General features: G+C 38.8%; 2 protein-coding genes and 1 non-coding gene across 3 annotated transcripts; 2 read left to right on the top strand and 1 right to left on the bottom strand.

Annotated features, from left to right (window-relative positions):
* Nucleotides 1-315: 315 nt before the first annotated feature.
* On the bottom strand, nucleotides 316-10,153 carry LOC110960313 (tripartite motif-containing protein 66-like). The gene is made up of 5 exons (XM_022207511.2): nucleotides 9,236-10,153; nucleotides 8,785-8,908; nucleotides 6,909-6,983; nucleotides 6,442-6,594; nucleotides 316-1,450 (listed from the first exon to the last, which is right to left on the bottom strand). The coding sequence occupies exons 1-5, from the start codon at nucleotides 9,685-9,687 to the stop codon at nucleotides 1,247-1,249; spliced, it is 1,008 nt and encodes a 335-aa protein (XP_022063203.2). The 5' UTR covers nucleotides 9,688-10,153; the 3' UTR covers nucleotides 316-1,246.
* Nucleotides 10,154-13,978: 3,825 nt separating this feature from the next.
* On the top strand, nucleotides 13,979-17,687 carry rpl27a (ribosomal protein L27a). The gene is made up of 5 exons (XM_051951718.1): nucleotides 13,979-14,049; nucleotides 14,706-14,769; nucleotides 14,875-14,950; nucleotides 15,920-16,094; nucleotides 17,512-17,687. Exons 1-5 carry the CDS (start codon nucleotides 14,047-14,049, stop codon nucleotides 17,638-17,640), a joined length of 447 nt encoding a protein of 148 aa, XP_051807678.1. The 5' UTR covers nucleotides 13,979-14,046; the 3' UTR covers nucleotides 17,641-17,687.
* Nucleotides 15,279-15,409, top strand: LOC127535296 (small nucleolar RNA SNORA3/SNORA45 family). Its single transcript, XR_007944144.1, has one exon. It is a non-coding gene; the product is annotated as a small nucleolar RNA SNORA3/SNORA45 family (small nucleolar RNA).
* Nucleotides 17,688-18,653: the final 966 nt, after the last annotated feature.

The following is an 18,653-nucleotide window of genomic DNA, read 5'->3' as shown; positions in this document are numbered from 1 at the left end:
ACTCAGTTATTTTCATTTCTCCGAAATACTGTGAAACACATGCTGTTTTTTTTTTTAATTCAGTTTTTAAAATCCACACATGTTCCAAGTTTTTCTTTTAGTGTAGTTCAGTTTAGGCAGCGTTTCATATCTACTGGCTGCTTTTGTGTTTTAATTGTCTGATCCTGTTAAATGATTTATTTGCTGTGATGCCTGATTTGTCACTTGTAAACTTTTTTTTTTTTATCAAAAGCACAAAATGAAAATAAGTCATAAAATGTTGGTGCAGTAAGAGAACACCAAAAGAGAGACCAAATTAAATTGTGGCTAAATGAGTTCATTTTATTGTTATATAGGAAAATTAACCCTGACGATCTCCAAATCAGCAGGAAGAATGCTTGATAAAGATCATATAAATTACATAAATGCAAAAAAAACATACAAACAATAAAAAGCTCTTGAGCTTGAAAGGTCCCATTGAAGATTCTGTAATTTTTATGTATATTAAAAAGGGAAAACATAATGTAGATATCAGTATAAAGTCTTACAAGCATGCCCTCTGGTGGGGAAGGGTGTGGAAGAAAAGCATGTACCTGAAGAGCCACATATGAACAACACACCACAGTAAATTCACCTTGCTAAAAAAAAAACTAAACATATTTATATACATTTGTCATTAACATTGTAGGCACATACAGCATGCTAAGTTTCTGCTGGCACAAATATACAGTGTCTCTACCAAGTACATTTTATGAAAAGGAGGAAAACTATCTTACCATGTAGTACACTCATACTTATAGATCTCTTCCCACCTACTCTGGGAGCCCTGAGGCTCTGATTTAATAATAGTGATCAACAATCACCATCAACCAATCAATAATAAAGTTAAAGTTCAAATTGAAACAAAGCTGAAAACATACAGTTCATATGTAAAGTGTATTTACTTTCCTACATGTGAAAATCTTTCCATTCTGCTAAACAAAGATGAGAATGTTTGATGTGTGTGACTCCTCAGACAATCAGAAATAATGCAATAATAATTTGCGTATGACTAATTTCATTCCAAAACCGTAAATAACAATTGTCTCCTTGAAAAATGCTTCTGCTTGAAATTGTGAAAATGACGGAAAGGTGACGTAATATTAGTTCTTCTCATATGGTTTTTCATAATTAAAAAAACAAGTGAATGCTGCAGTTTCACAAAACTGTATTTTTATCATATTTTCTTGAAATGGAAGATCGTTTAACAAAACTAATGAAATGTAAATTACAGGTAATATTTTTTCCCACTAAACATGCATCTCTTTTTCCTGTAGTTCTCCTTCCTCTTCCTGTTCAGCCACTGGAGGCGAGTTCTTTCTGTTCTGTCCTGGCTGGCTGATGGGAACGTCTGGTCAGGAAAAATGTCCTTCAGTTTTCTCAAGAAAAACACCTCCAAATTTTGACCAGCCTGGGCCACCTCTGAGTCTGGCTGCACAGCAGAAGGATGTCAAAAAGCAAAAAAGAAAAGAAAGAAAGATTAAAACTTGGACTTAACTTACAGTAGCCTGGTTTTCTCTCTTAAAGTTGCCCTTTATAAAGTATGACGGTCAAATAAACATTCTGCAAATTTTAGACAATCCTGAGCAAGACCGTGCCGGAAAATTCTGAATCAGACTCCCGTTGTGACAGGAAAGACAGTAATGTTGTTGACCAACGTGTGTTTCGTAGAACAGCTTTAGCAACTGCAAGGTCAGTCCATCAGTCAAGTAGGCAGTCAGGTCAATATATAATTGAGGGACTTTTGAATTTCATGGGATATATCTTGAATACATCTTTATTGAAAGTTTTTTTTAAATTAATGTTTTTATATTCATTATTACCGCGTCTTTTGCAAATTCCATAATTATTTATTATGGAAACAATCACTTATTAATAAAAAATTACTGGATATCACTAAAATGTCAACTAAATAACTGTCCCAATTTAAAAATAACCACATTCTAATTTGCTAAACAATAATAAAATGAGCTTATTCAAAAACAGTTTTGATTGCTTACTTTTGATTAGGTTGAGATAATGACAGATATTTCATTTTTGGCAGGATATACAATTTTATATGGAAAATGACAAATTGTATCTGTGCCCGAGAAATCACTTTCATCTAAGTTACCCATTACAAAAACACCTCTCAAGGAAGTGCGTTAATTCCAGATCATATGACCTGCTCCACATGATGTCATGTCCTCCTGAAGAAAAGACTCCAAGGGTTCCTTAATTATTTAAAGCTGCTGTCTGGAGTTTCCGTTTGTTTTCAATTTATGTATCATTTTTTAACAAAGCTTAAATGTGTTAGTCTAGTTCGATACTATAATATAAAGTTAGTATAACGCGATATGAAAATTTATTCCTGAGCTCCGCCTTCCTCTCATAGACCCCCATGTTATTCCAAAAAGCGCCGGTTGCTGCCGACCAATCAAGTTCGAGCTTCAGCTTTGTCATGCTGTCAATCAACGGTTACGTGCACAGCAAGCAAGCCCATGCAGAGGTGGGCGAGCTACGCACTACGCAACCGCGCGCACATTTGTTTTGCTTGTGGAGGAGATAGCATCAGGGATCAGCAACTTCCAGAAAAGTTACCAATCCCACGGCTTGTCAGGCCAAGAGACTGCAGGACGTTTTTTGGCTCGGGGTGCTCGCGTCGCTTCCCGACCACGGTCTCCATAGCCCGCCCAGCATTTGTTTTTTTAAATAATTATGTTAATCAACAATTCAAAAGTGATGGCTGATTTTGATTATTTAATTTTCAATAAATTTTTATTTATTGTTACTTTTGTGAGTTTCAAGTGATTTCAGTGAGAATTGTGGGTTTTTCCTTCTTTAACTGAGGGGTACCAACAATTTTGTCCATGTGTGTAAACAATCTAACACATATACATGCGTAAATGCACTAAGTTTGATAAACAACGTCATCGAGAGGGATACACGAGTGTAATCACATATTGAAACTTTACTCGTTAGTTCTAGCAGATTCATGTTATTTTGGTATTAGGACAAGTTAGACTCAATACAGCATTCTAACGTAATTCCTTTATTATTTACTAAATGTACTAAATGTAGAAGAGGGGAAAACAGCAAAACAGGCGAGATGCTGCAGCACTCCGGGCACTTCTCTCATGTACTGTGCGCGTGCACAAATAAAGGGGCGAAATCAGAGGGACGGAGGGTGGGACCACCAGTGTTTTGGGAGACGCTCCGGACAGCAGCTTTAATATAAAGTAGTGTGTGAGTCAAGCGTGGATTTATTGCATGTCAACAGGTTTACTACAGCATCTTTGTAAATAAGTTTCAGTTACAATTTTACTCAATTGTATATATAATACTTAGAAGAATCTTTCTGTAAAAATGCCATGTAGTGTTTGGTTATCGGTGGCCATGTTGATTTTAGGCCTGAAAACAGCAAAAATGTCAACTATTATGCCTGTCAACTGTTACAAAAAGTCCCACAATTACATATTGAGCCAGTCCATCATTTCAGTCTAGAGTAATATTTTAACAGCCACTGAATTGATAATCATCAAAGTTTGTAAAGATTTTCCAGAGTCAGCAGGAGTCTTTCTTCTGGGAATAAAGAAGAATCCTATTGACTCTGGAAGTCTGCTGGCTTTTCTTCCAGTGCCTCTAAGCAACCTCTAAGGCTGAAAATGAAGCCAACACAGAAGTGACAAAAACTGCAGCTCCTTGAATGTCCACTTGAGGCTGGATTCAAAAGCAAAATGATCCCCATCAACTCATCCATCCATTCTCTATACACCACTTTATCCTCACTAGGGTCGTGGGGGGTGCTGGAGCCTATCTCAGCTGACTCGGGCAAAGGCAGGGGACACCCTGGACAGGTCGCCAGTCCGTTGCAGGGCTACATATACAGACAAACAATCACACTCACATTCACACCTACGGACAATTTAGAGTAGGGTGACTATATTCTGTTTCTCTGAAAAGAGGACACACTTCCAGCTCGTGCGCGAAAAATTTTCAGCCCCCCCCCCCCCCCCCCCTTTTTAGGGGTTTTCTGTGGGTCAGGGGGCTTTCTGTGCTTTGAACCTTCGAACTCAGTTAAACAGATATTCTGAATTCTCCAGAAAAGAACACTTTACCTGGATATACAGAAAAATAGCCCAAAACACTCACAAACAGTTGCTTTATAAATAATATATTCATTAAAGCAATTCTCCTAAACTATATAATCAGTCACATACAAATATGGCATGCTCTAGTCTTTAATAGTAATTGACTCAAGTTGTGTAGGAACAGGTATTCAGATGTTTAACAAAATAAGAAATAATCATCTCTCTTAAGTCTGACACTTACACCTTAGTTAAGAAAAGTGAGGTAGAGTACAATTCTTCAAAATAACCTTCTAATTATCAATTATGTAAAAATAGAAATAATGCCTCAAAATATTAAACAAAAAGAAAAAAGGGAGGTAGCCTATTCTTCAATGTTCAGTTAGCCCATTCTTCAAAGTAATGTGTCTAATGGCAAATGAAAAAAATATAGAAATAATGCCTCAAGTCAACAGTCCTTTTTTTCCTTCTTTTTCCTTTTCTTATTAGCTACAGAGACATAAGTCCCAGCTTTGCGGACTGTACATTCTGCCTCCCATTTGACACGACCCGGACGAAAACAGGGGTACTTTTTTCGCATTTCATCAGTGAAATGACATTTGCGTTTCGGCATTTTCTTTCTGTTCGAGTGCTCTCTCGCAGTGTGCCTACCTGCCTGTCAGCCTGCGAGGAAGCGAATCTCCAGCGCCGTGGCGCGCGCCGGCCCTTCAGAGACGCGGCGCTGGCGCTCCGCAGCGTGTGCAGTGGAAATTGTCTGATAGAAGAGAATGGGTTCTAAGTGCTGCGCAGTACGATTCAAGAGCACGGCGCTGTGCGACGCGGCGGTTTCGCGTTATGTGGAATTTAGGGGATCAAAAACCCGGACATTTGAAGGACTTTATAAACGCCGGCCGGACAGGCCGGACAGCCTCTCAAAAGAGGACATGTCCGGGCAAAAGAGGACCTATGGTCACCCTAATTTAGAGTCATCAATTAACCTCAGCATATTTTTGGACTCAAACCAGGGATCTTCTTGCTGCAAGGCGAAAGTGCAAACCACTACTCCACTGTCCAGCCCTCCCCATCAACCCCTATTTTATAATGTCCAACTTTACAGCAGAGATAAGCATACTTACACCCTGAACCATAACACGCTTCACACTGCACAAAGGCTGTTTAGACTGAAGTAAGACTGCAAAATATACAGAATTACTGGCACAGTCACTGTGAGTGACAGGTGAGTGCAGTCATAGGACAGATATCTGTATGGTCTACCTCGGCTCCAGTCACACTCCACCTCTTTACTCATTTTTGGATGAGCTTGGAGTTAGGACAGTTCAGGGATTGCCAAGATTGTGACGACCACAGAGAGTAAACTGAGCTTCAAAGCCTATCAGTGACATCCGAGAGAGTTCACCCATCTTTACATCTGTATGATGCCAGCATGAGATTGATTATTAGTTTTAAGTGATATTTCTCAATAGCTATTATATAGATTTAGTGCAGACATATGTGTTCCTCGAGGATGAATCGTCATCAACAGAGTTTAATTTTGTTTTGTTCAATACTTTATCACCAGTTGTCTGGAAAATTAAAGGCATTCCCATAATCCTCAGCTGTACTTTAAGTAGTACTTATTACCAAATGTAAGCGCACTAACATGCTAAGCTAATATGATGAAAATGAATCATACCTGCTAAACATCAGCTTGCCAGTTTTGTAAGCATTGTGAGTATGTTAGCATGCTAATGTTAGCATTTAGTGACAAAACAGCTGTACGTTAATAAAGCTTCGCAGGGTCACAACGGTGAGGGAATTTCTGGTACAAATACTCTGAACAAAGTTCCAAAAGTTCATTCTGACTCTACTGATAATTGACAGAGCAGTGTTTCCAAAGGCAGTGCTCAGGCCACTTTGAAATTAAAAATGTTCCTCATCTGCTACAACCAGGGCTGTGGAGAGGTGTGGACATTTTGGGCTCCTGTTTTATCCCTAAAGATTTTTCAGCAAAATTCTGTGTTTTAATGTGTATCCTGAGTTTTCTTATAATTTTATTTACCTGCTTCCACCTGCTCACAAGACCTCTCATCACACCCATAGCATGGCTCTGAAGGTTTGTACTCTCATAAATGTTAGAATCAAAGTAAAACCGGTGATGTCTGAGCTATCACCTGAGGTTTAATATCTACTAGCAGATAGACACATCCTGACTGACAGGCCCTACATAAAGAAACCAACATGAAGAGAGTGGCCCACTTTGCTGTTACATGTGGAACTTATCCCCGCTGGCTAGAGTGCAGAAATAATTCAGTTACACCAGAAATTGAATTAAAGTGGGAAATCCACTCAGATTCCAACATCCTTATGACAAACTTACATAATTGAAAGTAGAGCAGTTTTTGAACATCAGCAGGACGTCATCTACAAATTGCTCGGCGGTGAAGTAGTGGAGAGTGTTGCTCTTGTCCAGTTTCCTGCGGATCACTGACAGGTCGATCGGCCTCTTGATGATCTGGTAGTAGTTTCGTGCCTGGAGCATATTCAGAGATTAAATCATTGTAGGAGATGATGGTGTCATTTTAACATCATGTTTTGATATGTAAGAGAAAATAAACTTTGTTCATAGAGGCCAGGTGTTTTCTCTACTTAGGTAGGTTGTTAAAACAATTACATATTGCAGTTGCATTGTGTTTTTTCTGCCCTGTAGAGCTTCGAATGATTCAAATTTGGCTAAATTGGGTGTTTTGTCCTCTACTCTACTGATGTATGCATGTTATAGATTACAGCCAATTTATTTCACTGTGATTGGTATAAGACACTTTTACGTCAATCTGTTGGACTGACCAGAGGGCTGACGGGTTCATGGAACGGAGCACTGAGTCTGTGACAGTACAACAGCAGAGTCAACTTCTCACACCTCTGCAGAGAGAAATAAAAATGCAAACAAATTCAATAACAATAATAAATTCAATAATAACCTTGCAAACTTCTCCACATATACAGTGCCTATCATAAGTATTCACCCCCTTTGATGTTTTACCCTTTTATTGCTTTCATAAATCAATCATGGTCAACAAAATTTGGCTCTCTTAACACAAAAATTTAGTGGAAAAAATTCTTTAATGTCAAAGTGAAAACAGATTTCTATAAAGTAATGTTAATGAAAGAAAATTATATAAAGGAAAATAATTGTTTGCATAATTATTCACCCCCTTTTTAATTTAATGGTCTAATTCAATAGAGGTCCATCAAATTGTTGCCAATAGTCTCACAATTAGTGAAATGAAGATCACCTGAGTGGTGTGGGTGTGTTTCAAGTGATTGAGTTGTAAAACACCTGTGTCTGAAGGGTCTAGAGAGTGGTTGATCAGTATTCCTGGCTACCATTACACCATGAAGACAGAAGAACACTCTAAGCAACTCAGGGAAAGGGTTATTGAGCAGTACAATTCAGGGGATGGTTACAAAAAAAATTTCAAGGCACTGAACATCCCCTGGAGTTCAGTGAAATCAAGTCTCAAGAAATGGAAGGAATATGGCACTTGTGTGAATCTGCCTAGATCAGGCCGCCCTCGTAAACTGAGTTACCGTGCAAGTAGGAGACTAGTGAGAGAAGCCACCAAGACCCCTACAACTACTCTGAAGGAGTTACAAGCTTCAGCTGCTGAGATGGGAGAGACTGTGCATGTAGCAACTGCTGCCCGGGTTCTTCACCGGTCAAAGCTTTATGGGAGAGTGGCAATGAGAAAGCCACTGTTGAAGAAAAGTCATATTAGAGCTCGACTAGAGTTTGCAAAAAACACGTGGAAGACTCCATGGTCAAGTGGAAGAAGATTCTTTGGTCTGATGAGACCAAAATTGAGCTTTTTGGCCATCAGACAAGACATCATGTTTGGCGGAAACCAAACACTGCACATCACCAAAAACACACCATCCCCACTGTGCAGCATGGTGGTGGCAGCATCATGCTGTGGGGATGTTTCTCAGCAACTGGACCTGGAAGGCTTGTAAAGATAGAGGGCAGAATGAATGCTGCAAAATACACTGAAATCCTGGGGGACAATCTTTTTCCGTCTGCAAGAGAACTACGTCTTGGGAGAAGATTTATTTTCCAGCAAGACAATGATCCAAAACATACTGCAAAAGCTACACAGGAATGGTTAAAAAAGAACCAGGTAAATGTTCTGGAGTGGCCGAGTCAAAGCCCAGACCTCAATCCTATAGAGAATTTGTGGCTGGACTTGAAAAGGGCTGTTCATGCCCGATACCCGTGCAACCTGACAGAGCTTGAGCAGTTTTGCAAAGAAGAATGGAGCAAAATTGCAGTGGGCAGATGTGCAAGACTGATTGAGACCTATCCACACAGAGTCACTGCTGTGATTGCAGCCAAAGGTGCATCTACTAAATACTGACTTGAAGGGGGTGAATAGTTATGCAAACAATTATTTTCCTTTATATAATTTTCTTTCATTAACATTACTTTATAGAAATCTGTTTTCACTTTGACATTAAAGAGTTTTTTCCAATAAATTTTTGTGTTAAGAGAGCCAAAATTTATTGACCATGACTGATTTATGAAAGCAATAAAAGGGTAAAACATCAAAGGGGGTGAATACTTATGATAGGCACTGTAAATACGTGTATTTTACATACAGAGTTATGTTATAAAACAAAATCAATTTTTGGAGTTTTGTTCTTTCTTTTTTCCACTATAGCTCACCATCTGGACCAGGCTGGACAAAGTGTACGGCGCTTTGATTCCCCCACAGGAGTGCATGTTCTCACAGTCGTAGGCCTCCACTGGCTCCTGGTCCGTTCTGCACATTGTACAAACCCAGTCACCTCTGTAGGGCATACAGCACCTCTGTTATTTTACAACTAGGACATGAAAAAATATCCACAAGTCAAGAGCCACAGACACTGCAGAAACAATCACAATGACTTTTAATAAGGAACCTTCAAAGAGTTACTTTGTATGCCAAAAGGAAACTCTGATGTCCGCTGCGGTGAGACAGTGACAAAGCCACAGAAACATATACATATTAACATTATATATCTTTCCAGAATTAAGGATGTACTGGTCTAAGTCACAGCTCTAGTGATCATAAAAGTGTGTGTATATGTGATGAAGGTGTACAGTCTGCAGATGTTTGTATTCACACTGTACTCACAGAGGGAAGCAGATCAGAGAAGGAATGTGACAGGCCAAGTGGTAAACTTTAGGGCAGCGGTCACAGCAGAGCAGATCTCCTCCATTCAGACAAACAGCACAGAAATCTTCACTCTCCATCTCCTCAGTCCCAGCTCCAGCTTCTGGCTGCTGGATGGATAACTCCTCTTTTTCCTGTGAGCTGCAGAAATCAGGTCTCTGATCTTGATTAACATCCATTATATCGGCTTCACATTTAGTTTCAACTTTATCCTCCAGCTGGAGGCTTTGGTCCTGATCTGCTTCTGCTTCAGGGTCCAACTCGATCACCATGGTCTGCTCTGGATCTGGATCCAAATAAAATGTTTCTGAATCACTTTTCCCGTCTTCAGATCCAGAGTCAAACAGGATAAAAGGCTGATCTGGATTAGATTCACAGTGAAAGCCTGAGTCCTGCTCTGGTTCTCCAGACATGGAGCTGTAAGGACAGTAGGGTTCAGTCCAGGATAATGGTGTTATTTTTGTTAGACTCAGATCAGCCAGTTGGGGTGATCTTTCTCTTATCGCCAAAATATCTGTCTCATTTTGACTGAACCCATTCTGTGAGCAAGATGTAAAGAAAAGAGTAAAATAATCATAGTCAGAAATTTATGCTTATCATAACCACATATTAAAGCATCCAGACTTCCTCTCTGTACCTGCTGAGGACAATTTAAAGACATTTCATCGTGGAGCTCAGCTTGTGTTTGGCATGGCAACCGTACCAGGGACACCACAGGCTGCAGACATGATAAAGACACAGACTGGAAGTTGAGACGCTCCAGGCTCACTACAGCTATGCAGGAATTACCCAGAATCCTCTGGGCCTCTGGATGAAACCTGAAAAAATATGTAAAGGTTTGCTGGAGTCCTTCTTATCAGAACAAGTGTGTAAAGGCAGGATCCCCTGGAGCAGAAACATCATTTCTGATCAGTCAGAACATTGTGGAAAAGATTCTAATATTTCAATTTAGTGTTACTTAGCATGGACAATATAAATTCATTTAAGAAACATTTTCAGAGTTACCTAATTTGTTGTGGTACACTACATTATTCAAAAAGCTTTACATTTTTAAACTCAAAGAAAGATAAATAAAGTCAGGCTAGTCGTCTCCTCCTGCATCCAGCATTTATGCTAAGCTAAGCTAATCACGTCTCTGCTTGAATCTAAACGAACTTTAACACATTACATGACAGTGGTGTTCATCTTCTTGTGTCAGGGACGAAGAAATTCAGCACATTTCCTAAATCATTAACTTACTACTTTAATGCCACTGTGTTATCAAAACATACTACCCATGCTGTTCATAATTTTACCTTATTGTCTTCAGAAAAGCTTTTACATTTTTCTCTGGATTCTTTTCCCTTTTTTCAGATGACGGAGGCGCTACTTTGGCGTTTCCGTTGCAAGACCGGTGCGACTCCTTTTCCATCTCACAGACTTCAGCACTGCAGGGCTATTTTTGTTTTTTTAAAAAAAAAGATTTAGAGTCTTTATCATCTCACCAATATTTAGACAACTTGCTTCTTTCCCAGCTTTGATCATCACATCATTCTTAACGCTCTCTACATTGGGTTTACCTGTTCTTCCTGAAGGGTTTGCTCCTCTGTGATGGTTGCAAGATTTGGATCAGTCTCAGATGACATAGCCTCCAGCTTCAGGCGTACTCTACACTTGGCTTCCCGTGGCAACAGGCTGGCTTGCCTCTGTGCAAAGTTGCCATGGCATCTATGAGGAAAGCTTGCCATCTCCAGGAGATCAAGCCTCTAGGGGTGAAGAAACAGGAGAGCAAACACAGAAGAAGCTGCTCTTCTGAAATCCCCTGTGTGCTCAGTGTTTGACGGCAAAAAAGCTCGATCAAAACAAACGGAAAACCACCAAAGAAACAGTGGGACAATCGATTTAGTCGATTTGACATTTCACGTTAATCTGACTGCTCTTTTGCACCAAAAAAAGTTTACATGTCAAATGAATGTCAGAAATGCATACAGACACACTGTGTATTTACCACAACTAGAAACAGAAAATCATCATCTTGCAAGAATCATTAGGCTGAAGTTGAATCATAATATCTTACCTGAGTATGAATCCAAGTAGTGACAGGACAAGATGACTGCTTCAGAAATCCAGGTGAATGTAAGCTGAGGAGGAGAGAGAGATGGCACTGTTCATGTGTCCAGTATCAAGGGGGACACAATGATTTGATTGGTGGAGTGCTGAGTCACCCTCAGCCCCTTGATACTTCAGGACTGCTCACTGCAAACAGGTGCTTTACATTAAATATGAAACGGAATTAATGACATGATGCTTCAATTTCAGTGATGGGAGAAATATTTAGACCCTGTACTTATGTTAAAACAACAGGGTTGCAATGTAAAAATACTTCTCTACAAGCAAAATACCTGCATTTAAAGTAACTACTGAAAGTCATCATAATTAATAGAGTCATGACAGCAACGTATATTACCATATTAAAACAATGTGACAATGGTAACGAAATTTTTAGAGAAATCGACTTGTCATTTTCTTGGAAAACACAAAAATGTTTATGCAACTTTACCCTTTGCAGTAGTTTTTCCTCAGGAATGTAATCAGACTTTGTCTTGCAAAATCAGTGAGTTCCACTTTAAAACATTGGTGAAAAAAAATCCGATTGACAAAAGTGTTTTTGTGAGTATTACTCCATATTTCCTGTTTCTAAATGCCTGATGTCTTCGTGTTTATGTTATATTTTGCTGTTGTACATGGTCCATACTTTAACCAGTCTGAACTTTCTTAACCTGAATGCCAAGCCCTCTCTAAAGACCAGAAGATAAATCTGAGGAGATTAAGATGATTTATAATGTTTCTCTAGTCTTCGCTTTTGGGGTGGAACATTTATAATTTCACTTTTTAAAAGCTGGAATGTGGAACTCTTGCATATGTATGATTGTTTTTTAGTCAAGCTCTTGCCAAACTACTTTAAACAATGCTGATTAAGCTTATCGCACAGTGGTATAGTGGTTAGCACTTTTGCCTTGCAGCAAGAAGATCCCTGGTTCAAATCTTTCTGCATGGAGTTTGCATGTTCTCCCTGAGCATGCGTAGGCTTTCTCCGGGCACTCTGGCTTCCTCCCACAGTCCAAAAATATGCTGAGGTTAATTGATGACTCTAAATTGTCCGTAGGTGTGAATGTGAGAGTGATTGTTTGTCTGTATATGTAGCCCTGCGACAGACTGTCCAGGGTGTCCCCTGACTTCGCCCGAGTCAGCTGGGATAGGCTCCAGCACCCCCTGCGACCCTAGTGAGGATAAAGCGTTTTATAGAGGATGGATGATTAAGCTTATCAGCACCAAGTAAATCTCCCTGGATTCCACAGCATAGCAGCGTTTTAAATCTATCGTCTGTGCACTAGTGCTGGCAGGTCAGTCGTGACGCCTTTTACACATTTAAAAGCATGTCAACAGCAGTTGTGCAATTACTCTCACTCTCAAAAGGAACGGACACAAGTTCTGAAGGCTTAAGCCTCATAAAATACTTTCAATGAAACCATCTGAGAGTTTCAAAGGGGATACGTCTCTTTAGTGAACTGCTGACATCATCACACGTATCACATTTTTAGTTTCATTATATGTATTTTAATGTAAAATCTTAATTTCTGAAGAAACTAGTAACTTTAGCTCATACTGTAAATATATAAGGCGAAGTGAAATGATATTATGTCTCAGAGTTGTTATGGAGTATAAGTGGCATGAAATGGAAACACCTTAAAACTATACATAATTACAACACTTGAGTAAATGTACTTAGATACAGTTCACCATCGCATTACTTATCTTTCACACTACCAGAATTTAAAGTCCATGTACAACGCATTGGAAGAATTACTGCCACACAGATATGTACATATCTAGATACAGATATTCAGACATATTAAATAATATGCAATGTCCTTCAAGGATTAATCTGAGAAAAATTCCCTTACATGAGGTCGAATACCACTGAGGTTCTGAAAACCTGGTGCAGCTGTAGGAGTCTGTCTTCAGCTGACAGTTGAAAAAGACCTCAGATAAATCGAGTTCTCTTTCTTTAATACTAACCAGTGATAAGTTACATGCTGTAAAGGTCATTCAGACTTTGAATAACAGACGTTCTGTATGTAAATCAACTTTAACGCTGTCTGTTTGTGGTTGCTCCCACTGCTGCACTAACACAGAAACCTGCTAAACTGACATGCAAAAGTATAACATACACATGTTTAGAAATTGCTTGTACAAGATTTATGTGTGCTTGTAGTGACACTTTGTAATGTCTGAAAATATATTGTAAACATTTTGCTAATAAAATCAATATAATGTACTGAACCTTAGTTACAAAAGATATAAATAATAGAATATGATGTTTACATTCTTTAATTCCCACTTTTATAAAGAATGCAGTCATGTACCACACAAAAAATACTGCCAGGCTACATGAAATCAAATTCTACAAGTTTCAGACAACCTGTGCTGCTGTCATGGAGGCTTTTATTTTCTGCAGTGAGAAAATTAAGTTATAGGAACATTTTCATCCTGATTTTAAGACAAGAGGGCAGCAACTTAGAAAAAATTAAAATATGTAATGTTTTTTAATAGGACGTGTTCTGCCATTTTAACGTAAACACTTGTCTTCTGTGTAAAATTCACTGACATTTTTTTCCGCTGGCTGTCACTGGGCGTCGCTGTGGATTTCTTTGCATTTCTTTTGAGGAGGCAAATCTCGCAGATAATCGCGTGTTTTTCAAATCCCGTTCCTCTTTCACCCATCCTCCAAGATGGTAGGTGCTGCTATGTATCTCTGTGCCTTGAAATTAGGTTAAATCTGTTCCCATCCTTGGTCATTCGTACAAGAAACGCTCATCAAATGTCTTTTAACCGTACAATCATCTCATGCGAGCAATTGCTGGGTGTTATTAACGTGATTTATTGACATTATAGGAATTAGTGAGCGGTTCACTATGAGAAAGCTCTGTTCATCTGGGCCTTGTCTGTAGTACTCCACCAGCAGTTGGTGGCAGCTCGTGTTTTGTCTCCTTATAGGAAAACGTGTTATTAATGTAGTTGCGGTTGTAATGGTTTTAAATACAAAGGTTTCGTAGAAAAACATCGGAACTTCCTTACGTGCTTAATAACGAGAGGCTACCGGTAGATGCGGCTAAGTTAGCATTAGCATCCTAGGATGCTAGGCAGCATGTAAGTGTCAGGAGACACTACGTGTTGTAGTTTGGCTTGTGGAAGGAAAAACGTGCATCTTTTGTCCTCTATGTATTCAAATTCTTGCAGATTCGCTGCAGGTTTGTTTCACAGTCTACTGTGTCTAGTCTGTCAGTGCTTAGAAGAGGCCATTTGCTTAGCCAGTTAGCTTCAAGAGATAAGATTGAGATCAGGTCAAATTTTCGTAGTATTTCTAATAAATGTCAACATTTTCTTAAAGCCTACCAAGAAGACCAAGACCAGGAAGCTCCGAGGACACGTCAGCCACGGACATGGTCGCGTTGGTAAGCATAAACATTACTATGTTCATGCCTGAGTGTTTTTACCTTCTAAGCTTTTAGCTCCTGAGAGTATGGAGATTGAGCTAACGTGAACTCGTCCCACCACAGGCAAGCACAGAAAGCATCCTGGAGGTCGTGGTAATGCTGGTGGTTTGCATCACCACAGAATCAACTTCGACAAATAGTAAGTGCCTTTTTAAAAAAATGCTGAGATGTGGATCCTGTGTTGGAACAACGTAAATGTATGTGGGAATGTGAATACAAGAGTTGACCTTCTCTACCTGTATTTTAACAAACACTCAGGGTAATGTATCCGAAATGGCTGCAAAGAAGTTTATTCTACCCATTCTTGAGTGACAGATATGCCATTTTTGTTTCTTAGCAAATTGGTGATTAAGGCCATATTTCTGTGTTGTCTGACATGGTACACATAGACATTAATAACATTCTTTCAGTGATTAAGCCTTGTATTGTTGCATACATCCTGCTGTCAAGTTATGGTTCATCGTTCTGTAGAGACTAGAGTCTCATCTTGACACACATTATTGTCTTGGTGTGCTTGAGTCCTCTTAGAGTAAAGACTGGTCCTATTCACCGACTGGCCTCCTCTGTAGTCCAGTCACCCACATGGGCAGTTACAAGCTTTTTACTGAGATTGTCAGTTTGAAATTGGAGAAAGTAATTTACAGTATGCTACCGCAAGTAAAAATGTGTAATCACACTTTAGTAAAGAACATGAGGCTTTCTAAATTAAGTATGTTTTCAGTTAATTGAAACTTGTTGCAGTTATGTTTTTCCTTAAATTGATGTACAGAATATTAGACAGTAGAATGGATGGTTGAATGTTAGTATGAAGTATGCTGGTGTAACTTGGCAGCATATTTTCATGTGTAAAATTGAAAGCAGGAATCAGTAAACTAACATTAGATTCAATTCATCAATTTGTTTTTAGAGTGATCTGCATTTGTATAGTATGAAGCTAAAAGATGGAATAACACTTTAGAATTTGACCACTCATGTTCATGTTTTGTTGTTTCTACAGGGATCTACAGTAATTTGTTAAAATATTGTCAGTATGTCCAGAGGTCACTTGTTTCTCACTCCAGTTAGACCACCCTTGAATTCAATATTTCTCCTTTGTTTTTGTCCTCAGCCATCCAGGTTACTTCGGTAAGGTGGGTATGAGACATTACCACCTGAAGAGGAATGCATCCTACTGCCCCACCATCAACCTGGACAAGCTGTGGACGCTGGTGAGCGAGCAGACCAGGCTCAACTACAGCAAGAAGCCCGATGGACCTGCCCCCATCATCGATGCTGTGCGCGCTGTAAGTGCCATCCTAAGTATGATGTTTGACAGGCTGTTACTATAAAATAGAGAACACACTGCACAATGACATAGAAATGGCTCTCTGCATGCATGATCTCCTGTGTCCTTTGAAAGCTTTATGTCATCTTGCAGTAGCCTTTAGGTTTAAGATCTAAAAGATAAACTGTAAACCAAACAGCAGCATTTCAGACATTTTTAACTTCATAGCAAAGACTGACTGATTTTTGTTTTACCAAGTGTTCAGTAAGGTGTTTGCTGGAAAAGTAGATACAGGTTCTTGTGTGTTCAATTCAGAGCAAAACTGGAATGTTACATGGCATTACATAGTTAAGACTTGGAAGCAGAGAGGAATAGGTAACCTTGCTCCTTCACGAGTGTGTGTGTGTGTGTGTGTGTGTGTGTGGGGGGGGGGTGAACAGCTTCTAAACAATTTCACACGTCTGTATGTTGTGACTTACTATTGCAGTTAACACATTTTACAACCAGGTAGCTTTTATACATTAAAGCGTTATCTTAGTTGGGTGTGTAATGATTGCAAGACATTTTGTTACATCTTATTAAGCCACATTCATTCCCTTTGGTAAATAAAATTACAAATGATGGCGTAGTGACAAGCTTAGTAAATAAATGTCCATGTTAGTTAGGCAGTTTGAAATTTTATCCAATTGTATCTGTCTTTGCTGTATCATAAATCTTTGCTTTCAGTCATTAAGCTAAGCTAGAAAGAGCTAACTCTTGTTTGCACTGGATCACAGAGATTGAACTGTGCAGACAGTCTGGAATAGGAATCTTTCAAATGTGATTTTGAAGCCAGTAGTTTGTATTTCTGAATTATTTACACCTACAAATGTGTTTTTTGTTTTTTTTACTGATCCTATTTTCTCAAAGGTTCTTTTCAGCCAAATGACAATAAGAAAATTGTAAATTTTACCATTCTTTATACTGAACCACAGTAAATGGCATTGAAGCATGTTTAAACAGCAGTCGTTGTTGGTGTAGAAACACTAGTAAATGTAAAAATCATTGACGTGTTGCCATGTGTAGTTGTATGAGAAGGAATTCTCAAAAAGAATTTTTAGTAGATTTTGTTGAATAGGAAATAATTGCTGTGGTAAATTATGAACAGAGAATCACTATCCTGTATTCAGACTTTTGGTCACCCTGTGCTGCACATTGCCTTTATTATAATTACGTTAATTTTAAAAAGTGAAATTTCTTTTAGGTGAGTTTAGTGAAACATCAGTCTAATCAACTGTATATTCAGTTTAATTCTTGTCATTTCTAGTCTATTCATCAGTCCAACATGAATGTGACTTCAGCTATTTAATATTTTCTCAGGTGATTGTCATTAAGTGTTATTTACTGTAGGTTGCCAGATAAATTAATGGTCTTTATGAATGTTTTTATCTTCCCAGGGCTACTACAAAGTTCTGGGCAAAGGCAAACTGCCCAAGCAGCCTGTGATCGTCAAGGCCAAGTTCTTCAGCCGACAGGCCGAGGAGAAGATCAAGGCAGTGGGAGGAGCCTGCGTGCTGATGGCATAATGCTCCTGTCAGTGTGTTTTTGCAAAAATAAACTGTATAAATGGAAATAGCATGTTTGTCATTTCTCATTTTAACTGGTGCTGCTGTTGACAGTTACAGTATGGCATTTACACAAACATTTGCTTGTGTGAAAACTCAACTAATACAAAGATTTATGTGAGCTATGTAAGCATTATTAAAGTGTTGGAAGATGAACTTGACAAATCGAATGTGGGAAATGTGTTCACAGGCTGAGAGCAGCTTTAAATTGGACGGCTAGAATGTAAAGAAAAAACATGTTAACCGTTGGTTTTTGGAAGTTTAAGTATTTAATTTGACATTGAAGAACAGTAACCATGGGAACTTGAAAATGATGGCAGTGCATCTTGGAAAATTACAGAAACACAATTGGGAGGAAAGAATGAAACCTTCAGTGTATAATGTTTTTTAGGAGGCTACAAGGTCAAGAAAGGCACTAGTTCTCATCAGCTTTTGGCCTGTAGCTCTTCTAAGAAGCTGCCATAGAAACTTAATTACAGTTTACCTAAATGGTCTAAAGAAGAACACTGACTTCCTTCTCGACATTTTCCTAATTAAGTAGTTTTATTGGACTGAAGACACAAAGCTTGGATTGGTATCCACAAATGATGTGCATTTCTAACTTGATGACTTCACTTTTCAAAGTGAAGTATTACACTTTCCACTTAGCTGCATTTATGTTTCAAATTTATTTACACAGAGTAGAAAACAACTGAAGCAGGAACAGAGCAGCAACAACTAGTCAGTGATACTTTTCATTGTAATATCTCAGACAGTTCCGGGTGAGGATTTTCTGATTTTCCTTTTCAGAATCAGCTTTGTTGGCCAAGTTTTACATGCAAGCAAAGAATTTGACTGCAGTGAATCTTAGTTCTCTGTATACAGTGAACAGAAGGGGAAAAAACTAGGTTCAAAAATAAGATAAAAGTTGATTAGTAAAGACATGAACAAGAGCAACAAAAATAAGGTCATTAAAACCACCCATAAATAGTAGC

The sequence above is a fragment of the Acanthochromis polyacanthus genome, chromosome 8 (genome assembly GCF_021347895.1).
Source record: "Acanthochromis polyacanthus isolate Apoly-LR-REF ecotype Palm Island chromosome 8, KAUST_Apoly_ChrSc, whole genome shotgun sequence".
NCBI lineage: Eukaryota > Metazoa > Chordata > Actinopteri > Pomacentridae > Acanthochromis > Acanthochromis polyacanthus.
Note: the sequence above shows the minus strand (reverse complement) of the source record. Positions and strands in the feature narration are given on the sequence as shown.